Below are 12,115 nucleotides of genomic sequence, written 5' to 3'. Positions count from 1 at the left end.
CTGTTCTTTGGGCTGAAAGTTAGAGCTATGAAATAATCCTGAAGGCCGTGAACTGAACAGACTAAATATTTGGTGACATTCTGATACTTCATTTCAGTCTGGCTTTTCTTTTCTCTCTCCTACCTTTCCTTTGCTTTTTCTTAGTCATTTTCCCTGTTGCTACCTTAGGCCCATATATATGGGCATAAATTTATTCATTTAATAAAAATTTTAGGGCATGGGAAAAATATAACAGTAAATAAGAAAGATTAGCTTTCTCATAGACTTTCATTATAGCAAGGAGACAGAGTGAACTAAGCAAAGACGGTGCAAATTAAACAAGAACATACAGTTTGTTAGATGGTGATGATGTTATAGAGAAAAGTTAAGCGGGGAAGAAAAGAATAGGTGTGCTATTTGTGGGTGTAATGAGAGTTTCAGGCAGGAAGCCCATGTGGCTGGAGTAGGTAAGCAAGATGAGGAACAGTAGGAGAGGAGGTTGAAGAGGCTGTAGGGTGGGATCTGATGTAGGATGTTTTCCAGGGCTCTCCAATCTGGCTTCGTGCAGTGACAGAAATGGTCTGTATCTGTGCTGTCCAATATGATAGCCACTAGACTTGTGTGGCTACAGAGCACTTGAAGTGTGAGTAATGGGATTGAGAAACTAAAGTTTTTATTTTATTTTATTTGAATTTGGATAGCTACATGTGCGTAGTACTACTGTGTTAGACAGCATAGTACTATTGCAGGGACGTGATTTATATGGGAGAAGCCTTTAGAAGATTAGAGCAGAGGAGTGACTTGATCTAATTCTTACCTTCTCCATCTGTGTGACAGATTGTAGAGCATCCTATTTTGTCCTCAGGTAAGAAAATAGCACATTTAAGTAACTTTTTTGTTCCTATTGTTTCTCAACCCTTTTAGCGTCTAGGAGTACACTTTGATGAATACTCAGGAGAATCATTTTATCGTGAAAAATCTCAAGAAGTCTTAAAGTTGCTGGACAGTAAAGGACTCCTGCAGAAAACAATGTATGATCAGGTTACTATTCCTTAGTAAAGTTACTTGTTCTTTTTTGAAACTGGTATTGATATAGTGTGTCAGTGAGAACAACAGAATGTACTGCGCTGCCTTCTGGCATTTTTTAAATAGTGCTTTTTGCTGTTCAAAGTACTTTCTCACAAGCTGTCTTTTGCTACTATAACAAAATTCTGGAAATGTTGGGAGAAAGGATGTTATCTGCTCTTTACACAGGAGCAAACTGAAGAACAGAAAGTACACGTGACCTGCCTGTCACACAGGCTGATAATGGTATAACTGGAAAAAGGAAATAGAACTCACATCTTCTCATAAAAATAGGTATAATACAACAAACCTTTGAAAGAGGAAAATGAGGAAATCAAGAAGTGAGGACAGAAAATAATACGAAGTCAGGGGGGTATTAGAACATCATATAGCACACACAGGGATTCTGTTTCCTTGCTTAAGGCAGATTTCTGATTTAGGTTTGAGCTTCCCATCAACCAAACAGAAAAATAGCACCAGTCATAGGAGCTCAGGCATCTACAATGTAGAAGCAAACTCATTGCTTATAAGTGCTGCTTTTCATAGTACCGAAGAGCAGTTTCTCTTGTCATTTTCCTAAGGAAGACATGGAGAATGTATTTCATGGCATCTTCAGCAATGTTCTCAAAGAAAAATTTTAGATTGCCATATACAGATTCTAATTTTTGATCAGGCAAAAGACAGTAACAAAATTCCATGGTTTTATTACTTTATGACATGTTAAAACTAACCCAATATTTAATACCATAATAACGGCAATTTGCAGGAAAATATGTTCCATAGTTGAACTGCTGAACTGAAAAGTGAATATGATGTTTCATTTTTTCAATTAGGTATATTAAAGATAGACTTTTTAAAAAGAAAAGTTAACCAAATATTAATTAATCTACCTGCTCTTATTCAAGTCATGATCAGATTCTATCTTCATTTTTGGTTGTACCACTTATTGCTACTTAAGTAATAAAAGTAGCTTCTGGTTTGCCAGAAATAATGTTATAGATATTTACTTTTAATGGTCTTACTTTATTATATTGCTTCAGAGTTACCCTTTTTTGCGTATCTAGAAAAGGAACAGCTGTAGTGGATCTTTCTGGGAATGGCGACCCCTCTGCAATTTGTACTGTAATGCGAAGTGATGGAACTTCTCTCTATGCAACCAGGTTTGTATCATATGTGAAAGTCACCATTACAATGTATACGTGACTTCATGTTATTTGTTCTAGAATTAATGCTAAGACAATTATTTTATCTTCAAATCTGTTACCAAATGCTAGTTTCTAAATCTTGTTCTCATCATTCAAAATATATTTATTGGGTTTCTCTTTGTTGCCAGTTATAGTTCCTGAGTCTTTTGTACATAATCAGGGATAAAAGAGATAAATGGAATTTTTATTAAAGTACTTTATGATCTTTTAAAATTCTTTAGAAGGTGTTAATTATGACCGATCCAAAACTTCGAAACTCCTTGATGGTACTAACAGAAGGGGAGCTAGAAGATATCTATTTAGCTACTGCATCACCTATGTTTTAAATATGTTCTTTAAGAGAATATATTGCAAATAAGTGGCAATTAGGTGTTTCTTTCCAGTAGACTTTTTATTTTTATTAATAACAAATCCTACATTGTGCCGACACTTTGCCTAGAGCTATTTTAATTATTCCTACTTGTCCCAGAGCTCTTATTTATGTTTTTATCTTTTCACAGAACTTTTATTATTAATATTACTGCTTTCCCAAAGCAATTTCTGTATGATATTGGGATTATACAAGAATGGGTAGTATATACCCCAGGCTGTGGAATAATAGTTGTTCTTAATTATAGAAACCTCACTACTTTTAAATAGGTAAAACAAATTATTACCCAGAGCTGCTTAGTAACTCTTAATTTATGGCCTTTTTTTCAGAGATCTTGCAGCAGCTATAGATCGAATGAACAAGTATAATTTTGATACAATGATTTATGTGGTAGGTAATCACAATGAAGAATGGAAGATTATGATCTCTTCCTCATGAAAACTGCAAAGCTAGAAATTGGATGCCATGTTGAAAAATTATGGAATAATAATTTTGTCAAACTATAGAAAGAATTCAATACTAAGTGTGTTTAAGGTGACAAAAAAACACATAAGAATGAAAGAGTTCACATTCCTTGATAGTAAAAACGAAATTATTCAAATCAGGAAAATAGTTATATGAAATGAATATGTACAGGTCACTATAATGCACTTTAAAAACTTACTATTTTAAATATTTTAAGACTCACAAGATGTTTCCAAATAGGGCAGAGTTTTCATATACCCTTCACCTAGCCTTCCCCAAAGGTAATATATAACTGTAATAGTTTGTCCATACCAGGAAGTTGATATTGGAAAAGACCTTAGTTAAATATTGCCAGTTGTTATATGCACTAGTGTATGGGCCCGAATGTGTGTGTGTGTTTGTGAAATTTTATCACATGTGTACAATCATCACCACATTCAGGGTATAGAACTGTGCTATCACAAAACAAACTCCCTCATGACAACCGCTTAATAATCACACCTCTCCCCCAAACTAACTGTTGGGAACCACTGCTCTGTTCGCCAGCACTACAGTTTAGTCATTGTGGAGTATTATACAAATGGACTTACAGTATGTGACCTTTTGAGACTGGCTTTTTTTTACTCAGCATCATGAATGCCCTTGAGATCGACCCAGTCTGTGCTATGTATCAATAGTTTGTTCCATATGTTTGCTGAGTAGTATTTTAGTCTCTTCTTCCCTTTCCTTCTCTTCCATGTGCAACCTCCCTTTTTCCTAAGGAAAAAAAAAATGCCATTAAATATCTTTTTAGAGCTTAGCTTTGTTCTTTTTTGAGATAAAGGTCATAACAGCTAAGAGAGGGAATTAAAATAGAATACTCAGAATATAAAAGTTTGAATGCCCTCCTTACTTAGTGGGGTACAGCAGCTCTCCCTTCCTTCTAGTGCAGTCAGCTTAGAACTTCTAGTGGCATCCTCTGAATGTGTTATTTAAAACATAGCAATTGACAATGACTGTAGTCTCTCAGAACGCAAATATTTTAATTTTATTCATGTCCAGCCTGTTTCTGTAGATTAACTTATCACTGTTCTTTTATTTTAAATGCTTTTGTTCCCCAAAGACAGATAAAGGACAAAAAAGGCACTTTCAGCAAGTGTTCCAAATGCTGCAGATCATGGGATATGACTGGGCAAAAAGGTAATGTCTGTGGTGCTTAGTTACCTGCCTGAGGATCATTGGTAGGTCAGCAAAATCCAAAAATGCACCAAGTTGTTAAAAGACTTTTACTGAAACGTCTCTGTTTCAAGATGTTAGTGTAAAAAAGCAGATTTCCTTTTTTTTTTTTTTTTGCTAATTTATGCCCTGGCTTTATTAATTCATAGCTTATATTAATAAATGTTTTTATTAGATGTATGCTGTCAGTGGCTTGATTTTCAAAATTCTTAACCCCCATCTCCTTTTTTTCATAAGGGAAACCAGAAATATAATCACATGCTAGTGATTATCTCTAAAATGATGCTGTGTGTTTTACATCTTTTGTGGTATACAACAAATCACATCATGTTTCAATCTTAATTTTTTAAAACCTCACTGTGAGTGTTTAAGTTCAGACTACTCTCTAAAATGGTATTATCCTATATTTTGATCACTAGCACTTTTTCAGTTTTCAGTTAACTAAATACCCACTCTATTCCAGGTGCCAACATGTGCCCTTTGGCATAGTACAGGGAATGAAGACTCGAAGAGGAGATGTTACTTTTCTGGAAGATGTCTTAAATGAGATTCGATTAAGGATGCTACAGAACATGGCTTCTGTTAAGAGTGAATTCACTTTTTTGTTGTTATAGTCATAATTTATGTACCACTTTATATTTTGCTAGGCTTTTGTGCAGTGTGATTGATTTATTATGACCATTTTCCCGTTGAACATTCACTAAACTTGTCAAAAATAGCTTGCACTAATTAGAGGTGCCAGAATTTTCAGACCGGCTGCTCGAGTACTGTTCAGTTCACTAATCTGAGTTGATATTACCCTTGGCCTGTTTTCATGGACAGCTTCAGATTATCACTCCATTGTTGGGAGTAGTTCTGTGAAGTTCCTGGGTTATGTAATTAGAAACAAGTCACAAGTCCTGTGGCTTTGTTTAACCTTCACCCTTGGAAAAATAGTCTAATGTCTTATAAGGGATATTTATTAGAAAAATAAATTTGTGTATTTTTTTCCTTGTAATGAAGGCAGGGGAATTGTCATTTTCAAAGGTAAATTAGCCCACTGTGAACCTGTCTGTTCTTGAGATTGCCAGCATCCATGTTTGGCAGATTTTATCTCCACTTCAATCCCTGACTCTGGACAGTTTCATGCAGGTTAAAGACAGCCACCTTTGTCTGTTTCAGCTACCAAAGAGCTCAAGAACCCACAGGAGACTGCAGAGAAGGTTGGGCTTGCAGCGCTCATTATTCAGGTGTGTTAAGGCTGCTTCCTGTGAGACCCTTTTGTTTGGTAGTAGAACAAATCCCAGCACTGAAGATTTACTCTGTCATTTTAGGACTTCAGAGGTTTACTCTTATCTGACTATCAGTTCAGCTGGGATCGTGTTTTCCAGAGTCGTGGGGACACAGGTGTCTTCCTGCAGTACACACACGCCCGCCTCCACAGGTGAGAAGAGGCTGCAGGGAAACACTGGACCGCTCTGCCCTTCCCAGGGTGGGGTTGGGCTGCTGTGATCCTAAGACCAAGGGCCCTGTTTTCTGGGCTTCTCTGATATATCTCATATTCAGAACTAGAAAAGTACAGTGGACTGACTACCTGTTTTGTTGGTTTTTTGTGGAGTTTTCAAAATATTTACTTATTGAGAACCTATACAGGAAATGTTTTTATGCATATTACTTTATTTACTACTTACAATAATGCTACCAAAGAATATACTCCATTTTCAGATAAAGGAATAGATTTAGGAAAAATTGAGGCATCAGGCTGAACAATGTTAGCTTCAAAGACTAGGACTAGTCATCCTGCACTTAGTGACAGGGATACAGTCTGAGAAATGTGTTCTTAGGTGATTTTGTGGTTGTGTAAACATCACAGCATGCACTTACACAACCTAAATGGTATAGCCTACTACAAACCTAGGCTATATGGTACATAGCCTATTGCTCTGTAGGGGAACAAATATAACTTTCCCTGTACCCTTCTTTCTGCGTTTGTGACTGAGATATTCCTATACTAAAAGAGAGGTTGGCAGGAGAAGAACGAAAGTCTAAGAACACTTCCTGTGTACATGGAAGAGACCCAGAAAAACTGAGTTATTTGCGAAAATGCCTGATGCCGCCACCTTAAATACCATCTACAGCTGAAGACAAAAGATGTCGGGACGGGAGGAATCAGTTATGGGAGGATACCAGGAAAAGCAGAGCAAAGAAGGGTGAGGTTGCCCTTGCAGATTTAAGTCCTGGTCTTCTGCAGTGATAAGAGTTTCTAGAAATGAGGTCAGCCCCATCTTCCTGGTACAGCAGGGAAACACCCTTACAAATGGAGATCCCTTTTACAAATGTCTTTACAAGTGGTAACTTCTACTTGATTTTCAGAACTTCTCCCATGTCTACTGTCTCTTAAAATTAACCAGCCTAAATAATCCTTATGCCAAATAGACATATTTTCGGGCAACAGATTCTGTTTTCCTACAGCTCCCAGACTACAAACTTGTACAGCATGTTACTGTACTCAATGCTGTAAGCACTTGTAACACAATGATATTTGTGTAATGCGTTGTACTACAACATTATGGCATCACTAGGAGATAGGGGTTTTTCAGCTCCATTATAATCTGTGGAGCAGACCAGCATTACGTGGCATGGCTGTATTAAGGAGAGCAGGACTGTGTTATGAGATGGTGTTCATCGCTTGCAGTTATGTGTACTTAGATGACTTGTTTAATTCTTTGTTGTTTTTATAACAGTTTGGAAGAGACTTTTGGATGTGGTTATCTAAATGACTTCAACACTGCTTGTTTACAAGAGCCACAGTCTGTTTCAATTCTCCAGCATCTTCTCAGGTACAGTTTTCTAGTACTAGTGAGTCAGCTTCTGCTTTGTGAAATTGTTACCAAACCCAGGTTCCTGTGCCCGATGTTTCAAAAGGCCAAAACACAAAACAGTGTTTGGAGTTCATTGATTGAGGAGCCAACCAAGAGGGTGGGAGACCTAAGAGTGCCTTCAAACCAATTTACTACTGGACTAGGTTAAGGGATTTTAAGCTAGGGAAGGGGAGTTAGGGTAAATTCTTGTCGCCTTTGGTCCCTTGATAAGGTCTCACGGAGTACCATAGATTGTAAGATGCTATTAAGGCCACATGTGTCAGGGGTGGTATTGAGTTTCCATCATTTGCTGAAAAGTAAGGTTGTTAACTATTGTCCTGTGGCCATTCTTTTTTCTGAAGAAGCAGAAACATTGAACTTGGATGTTATCTATTGAATACAGTTTTCCTGAAACTATTGTTTTACCAAAATGGCACAAGTTATTAATCCAGGAACTGTCACATTCTTGCTATTCCCCACAATTTAAACAGTAAGCAAGCTAGGGCTACAAAGGAAATGGATAGGTTAATAAAGCTTTGTTAGGGGGAAAAACAGAGGATGTAACTTGGAGAGCTGAGCAGAGGGCCTGGCTTGTGGGGTACAGTTACAAAATGACTGTTGGTGGTTTGCTGACCACTGGAATGAACAGGTCAGTAGCAGTTCCTGCCAGTCTCCTACCTCTGGCCAGCATTTTCCTAAAGGATACCAAAAAGTGATTGCCCTTTGAACACACACAGAGGGCATGCTCATGATCTATTGTTAGGTCTTAAAACTACTACCACTGAATTAGCCCAGGTGCCTACCATCCTCAGGTCATGGTATGAGAATGTGAACCCTGGTAAAAGCATAACTGTAGTTTTTTAAAAGATCATCCTCTCACCCTCTGTCATAAGGGAAAGAAAACCCCTGCCTTTGCATAGCTTTCCTGAGACCATAAGTCTTTCATTTGCCTCTTGGTTTCAGTTCAAATATGAATTTGTCTGATGTCCTCATACTGGGCAGGAGACCTCTCCTTTGAGCTCCCTCACACATTGCTGGGGAAACCAGACTTGTGATGAGAGATCAGTCTCTGGAAGGGATGCAGCTGGTTAACAAGGCAGTTTTCTCTGATTGCCACATAACGGTCAGTTGTTCTTTCCTGGGATGAGAAGGATTTAGTCTACTCACTTTTGGCTAATTTCATGAGGGAAAATAAGCCAGCTTAGTTTTCTTGGCATGGAGAGTAGACTACTAGTTTCTAGATTATGTTCCTAAGCATCACTAAGCAGCTTTTTACAGTCAGTTCAATAGTCATAATTTGAGTTCTTGCTATGAACTTAAGCCTAAGGGATAAAAAGGTGATGTAGAAAGTACCTGCCATCAAGCAACTTGTAGGAAAGAGAAATGTGCCTATACTGTCAACTGTACACCGGATCATTTTTCATATATCTTGTAACTTTAGTGATGTCAAGTCAACCTTACATCCTAGATCTTTGTCTTAACAGCTTAGCTCAGTGTAACATGTGCACATCTTCCACTGACAGCTGCTTCTGTCACCTTTTTTTAGGTTTGACGAAGTGCTTTATAGATCATCTCAGGACCTTCAACCCAGACACATTGTCAGTTACCTTCTAACACTAAGGTACGTTTATAATCTTGCTATTTTCAGCTGTTACAGAGACGTCTAAGACCTGATCTGACAAAGGACCTTTCTTTCATCTGAGCTTTTCCTATAAACAAATCCTTAGGCCTGAAACAATTATGTGCTTTAAGTTATAGGAATTCTTGCTCATTTTTGCAAACTAGCAATTAATGTTCATTCATTTATTTGCTCAGTGATATAAAGTACAGTCACTACAGTCAAGTGAACAGGAAATAGCAGCCTTATAGGTGGTTACAGAGCAGTTCGTATGTGTTAGCATAGAGTGGGTCTAAGAAAAAAGGTTAGGGCACTCAGCCCACTCTTGAGGGATCAGAGAGGGCTTTTTGGAGGAAAGGTAAAGATATTAATCATGAGAAGTAAGGTGGCAGAGGAGGAAAAAGTCCAAAGTTAAGCAAGAACTTGATACATGAAAAGAACTATAAGCATAGCCTTGGGAGCAGTCAGAAATGCAGCATTTACATGCATTTTTGCCATGCACTAAGGCATTTCCTCTTATTTGCAGGACAGCAGGGTCCACAAAAAGGTTTTAAGCAGAGGCAGAGAAAAATCAGTCAGCTAGAAGGTAGAGAATTGGGAAGTGAGTCAATGACACTTTGATAGGAATTTCATGGTGGTTATTTTAGAAATTTTGAATAGAAGTTGATTCTGTCTTCTGTAGTGACAGCTATTTAAGAAATATTTGCTTTTACTCAGGATTTACTGAAATCAGATTTATTGGGACTGTTCTCTTGATTATGCTTTTTACCTTGTCTTCCCCAGATTTAAGTAGTTTTTTCCCTTAAATTCCACTTAGACATATAGAGATGAAAAAGCCAGAAAGTGTTATTAAATGTCACTTAATCATTGAAACAGATGTCATAAGCATTGGCACATTGTCAGAGAAATGTACTTGCTGCCATACCTAACTAGAAAAGATGCTTTAAAGATGAATGGCTGGGATTTTAAAAAAATAATAATAATCAATGGGAAAAATAAAAACAAAAATGAGTGGCTGGGTAACTCAGCTGGTTAGAGCATCTTCCTGATCCCTGGTCAGGGCACATTCAAGAATCAACCAATGAATGCATAAATATGTGGAACAACAAATCGATGTCACCCCCCCAAAAAAAATCAATAAATAAAAAATAAAAATAAAAAAATGAGCGGCCAGTAGGTGTGCAGAGTACACTGATAACTAGTCTCTACCTCATCTCCTCACCATACAGAGGGGGAAAGCCAGGCCATCATAAAGGAAGCCTAAATGAGGGAAAAACTCATAATTAGAAAAGTCTCATATTCTTGTAAAACTCACAATGATCTCATAATCTTTAGAACTTGCCATCTCGTATTAGTAGAACCAGGACGAAAGTCTAAAACTTGAGTTAATATGAATTCTGGTTTCAACTTTCCAACTTCTGGTACATTTTAATGGCTCTATCTATTTTTTTTTTTTTTTAATCTTTAAATTGAGAGTGTAAGATTAGCTATCAGGCTTGTATGTTATAACAGGAAATGACTGCTGGTCCTAATCGCAATTTCCCTCTTCTCATTTCAGTCATCTTGCAGCGGCAGCACACAAAACACTACACATAAAAGGGAGTCCTCCTGAAGTCGCTGGGGTAAGTTACATTGACTGTGTTGTCTGTAATAACATCCTCAAATTGATATTACTGAGTCAGTCTTGCAAATGTTTCTAAAATAGCATCCTATTCAACTACAGCAATGTACTTAATAGTCTAAGGTAATAATTAGAATTGGGTTGTAACAATCAATGTTTATGTACTTTCCAACACACTAAACTATGAAGCACATTTTCCTACATCTGGTACTACAGCAATGAGCTTCCCCTTATCCAAAGCTGGTACTGTATGACGATACTGTCACTCACTCCTCAACCCTTGGCTACCAGTATTATGGCAAGGGATTATATGAATTTGTATTCCCTTACATACAGCAAGCCCTAGGGCACTTTGAGATATTATTTCTACTTTAAATTAGAAAAAAGTTAGATTTACTCTTAAAAACATTCTTATTTATTTACTTTATAGTTAGCCAATTATTGAATTGAACATTTAATCAGTCTTTGATTTATTTTGCAGGCCAGACTTCATCTTTTCAGAGCTGTCCGTTCTGTCCTAGCCAATGGAATGAAACTTCTTGGAATAACACCTGTATGTAGGATGTAATTTCTAATTAAAATAGCTTTTTAAATACTAAATTAATTCTAGTTATCTATTCTTATATGCCTTGCTGAGTAGAATTTTAAGCTGTTCTGTATCAGAATCTATATATTATTAAGTCTATAAGTGATTTATCAACTTATTAAATCTTGGTTCTTTAAAAAAAAAAGAAATCATCTGAGTCCCCTCATGGTCAATAAGTACTTAATAGACTTTTATAAAATTCAGTTAAATCTTTTAAGCTCATTGTGGTCTAATGGGAATAAAGGATCAGAATTTAAACTCTACTTTGAGGTTTCTTACAGTGTCATTCTTCCAGAAATTATTCTTGTAACTAACTGAGATTATGTAATGTTGAAAAATATCTCGAATTTCTTCTAAGTGTGACTGGTTCTGAAAAAATTTAGGGAGATCAATATTAAGGGTTTTTTTGCCAATACAGCTAATAACTCCCAGAGAACAGACCTTGTGCTTGTCTTCTCTTTCATATATATACAGGTAACTCTTGCTATGTGAGCTTGGGAAGTAAATACATTTGAATAACAAGAAATTACTTTTGTACAGTATTATATTACGATCTTTTTGTAAAAATTAGTTAAACCATAATTTGAAATGGAATTTCCCAAACCAATTCTTCTTCATGTGTCTATATGTATATTGGTAAAGTATATTTTGTGTGGCTTGTTTAGGTTAACATAAATAGGGTGTGATCTGTTTCATCAGTATGGCTCTCCTCATCTGCCAGCATTTCCACCCAGGTCTGCTATAATTTACTTTCAGTGTTGCTACTAGAAGTCTTATAAATATAAATGACAACCTACTTTTACAAATAGAGAAGAAAATTTGCATGAACCAAGCTTCCCGAATTGAATGAACATAGTTTTATGCTAGCGAGTATGGTATACCTTCTTAGTCCTAAAAGACTCACCCATGCAGTTTCAATTTTAAGTGTGTTAGCTTCCAGATGCTAATTTTCTGCTAAAAGAATCATTAAGATTTACTTAGCACAAACCAGCCATGCAATAAAAGTGTACAGTTGGGACATGATGTTCATGTCCAATATCCCTTTCGATTTCTTTGAAGAAGAGTTCTCCTTCCCAGATCTGTGGTAGTAGCCTCCTACCTAGTTGACTCTTTAGTGAACTGACACAGAGACAGTGTTGGTTAGAACCAAG

The 12,115-nt window shown here is 36.7% G+C and overlaps 1 protein-coding gene across 1 annotated transcript in view; it reads left to right on the top strand.

Moving 5' to 3' along the window:
* Positions 1–11,086, top strand: part of RARS2 (arginyl-tRNA synthetase 2, mitochondrial) — a 54,372-nt gene extending 43,286 nt beyond the window's left edge. The window contains exons 10-20 of the mRNA XM_054569691.1: positions 904–1,010; positions 2,109–2,204; positions 2,949–3,009; positions 4,187–4,263; positions 4,763–4,887; positions 5,461–5,528; positions 5,613–5,722; positions 7,023–7,118; positions 8,686–8,760; positions 10,316–10,379; positions 10,860–11,086. Coding sequence (XP_054425666.1) covers positions 904–1,010; positions 2,109–2,204; positions 2,949–3,009; positions 4,187–4,263; positions 4,763–4,887; positions 5,461–5,528; positions 5,613–5,722; positions 7,023–7,118; positions 8,686–8,760; positions 10,316–10,379; positions 10,860–10,946 — 966 coding nt within the window. The 3' untranslated portion in view covers positions 10,947–11,086. The remainder of the gene's footprint in view (positions 1–903; positions 1,011–2,108; positions 2,205–2,948; positions 3,010–4,186; positions 4,264–4,762; positions 4,888–5,460; positions 5,529–5,612; positions 5,723–7,022; positions 7,119–8,685; positions 8,761–10,315; positions 10,380–10,859) is intronic.
* Positions 11,087–12,115: the final 1,029 nt, after the last annotated feature.

This window comes from Pteronotus mesoamericanus, unplaced genomic scaffold, assembly GCF_021234165.1.
Source record: "Pteronotus mesoamericanus isolate MK-2021 breed Mesoamerican mustached bat unplaced genomic scaffold, CSHL_Meso_final contig_20, whole genome shotgun sequence".
NCBI classification, from domain to species: Eukaryota; Metazoa; Chordata; class Mammalia; order Chiroptera; family Mormoopidae; genus Pteronotus; species Pteronotus mesoamericanus.
Note: the sequence above shows the minus strand (reverse complement) of the source record. Positions and strands in the feature narration are given on the sequence as shown.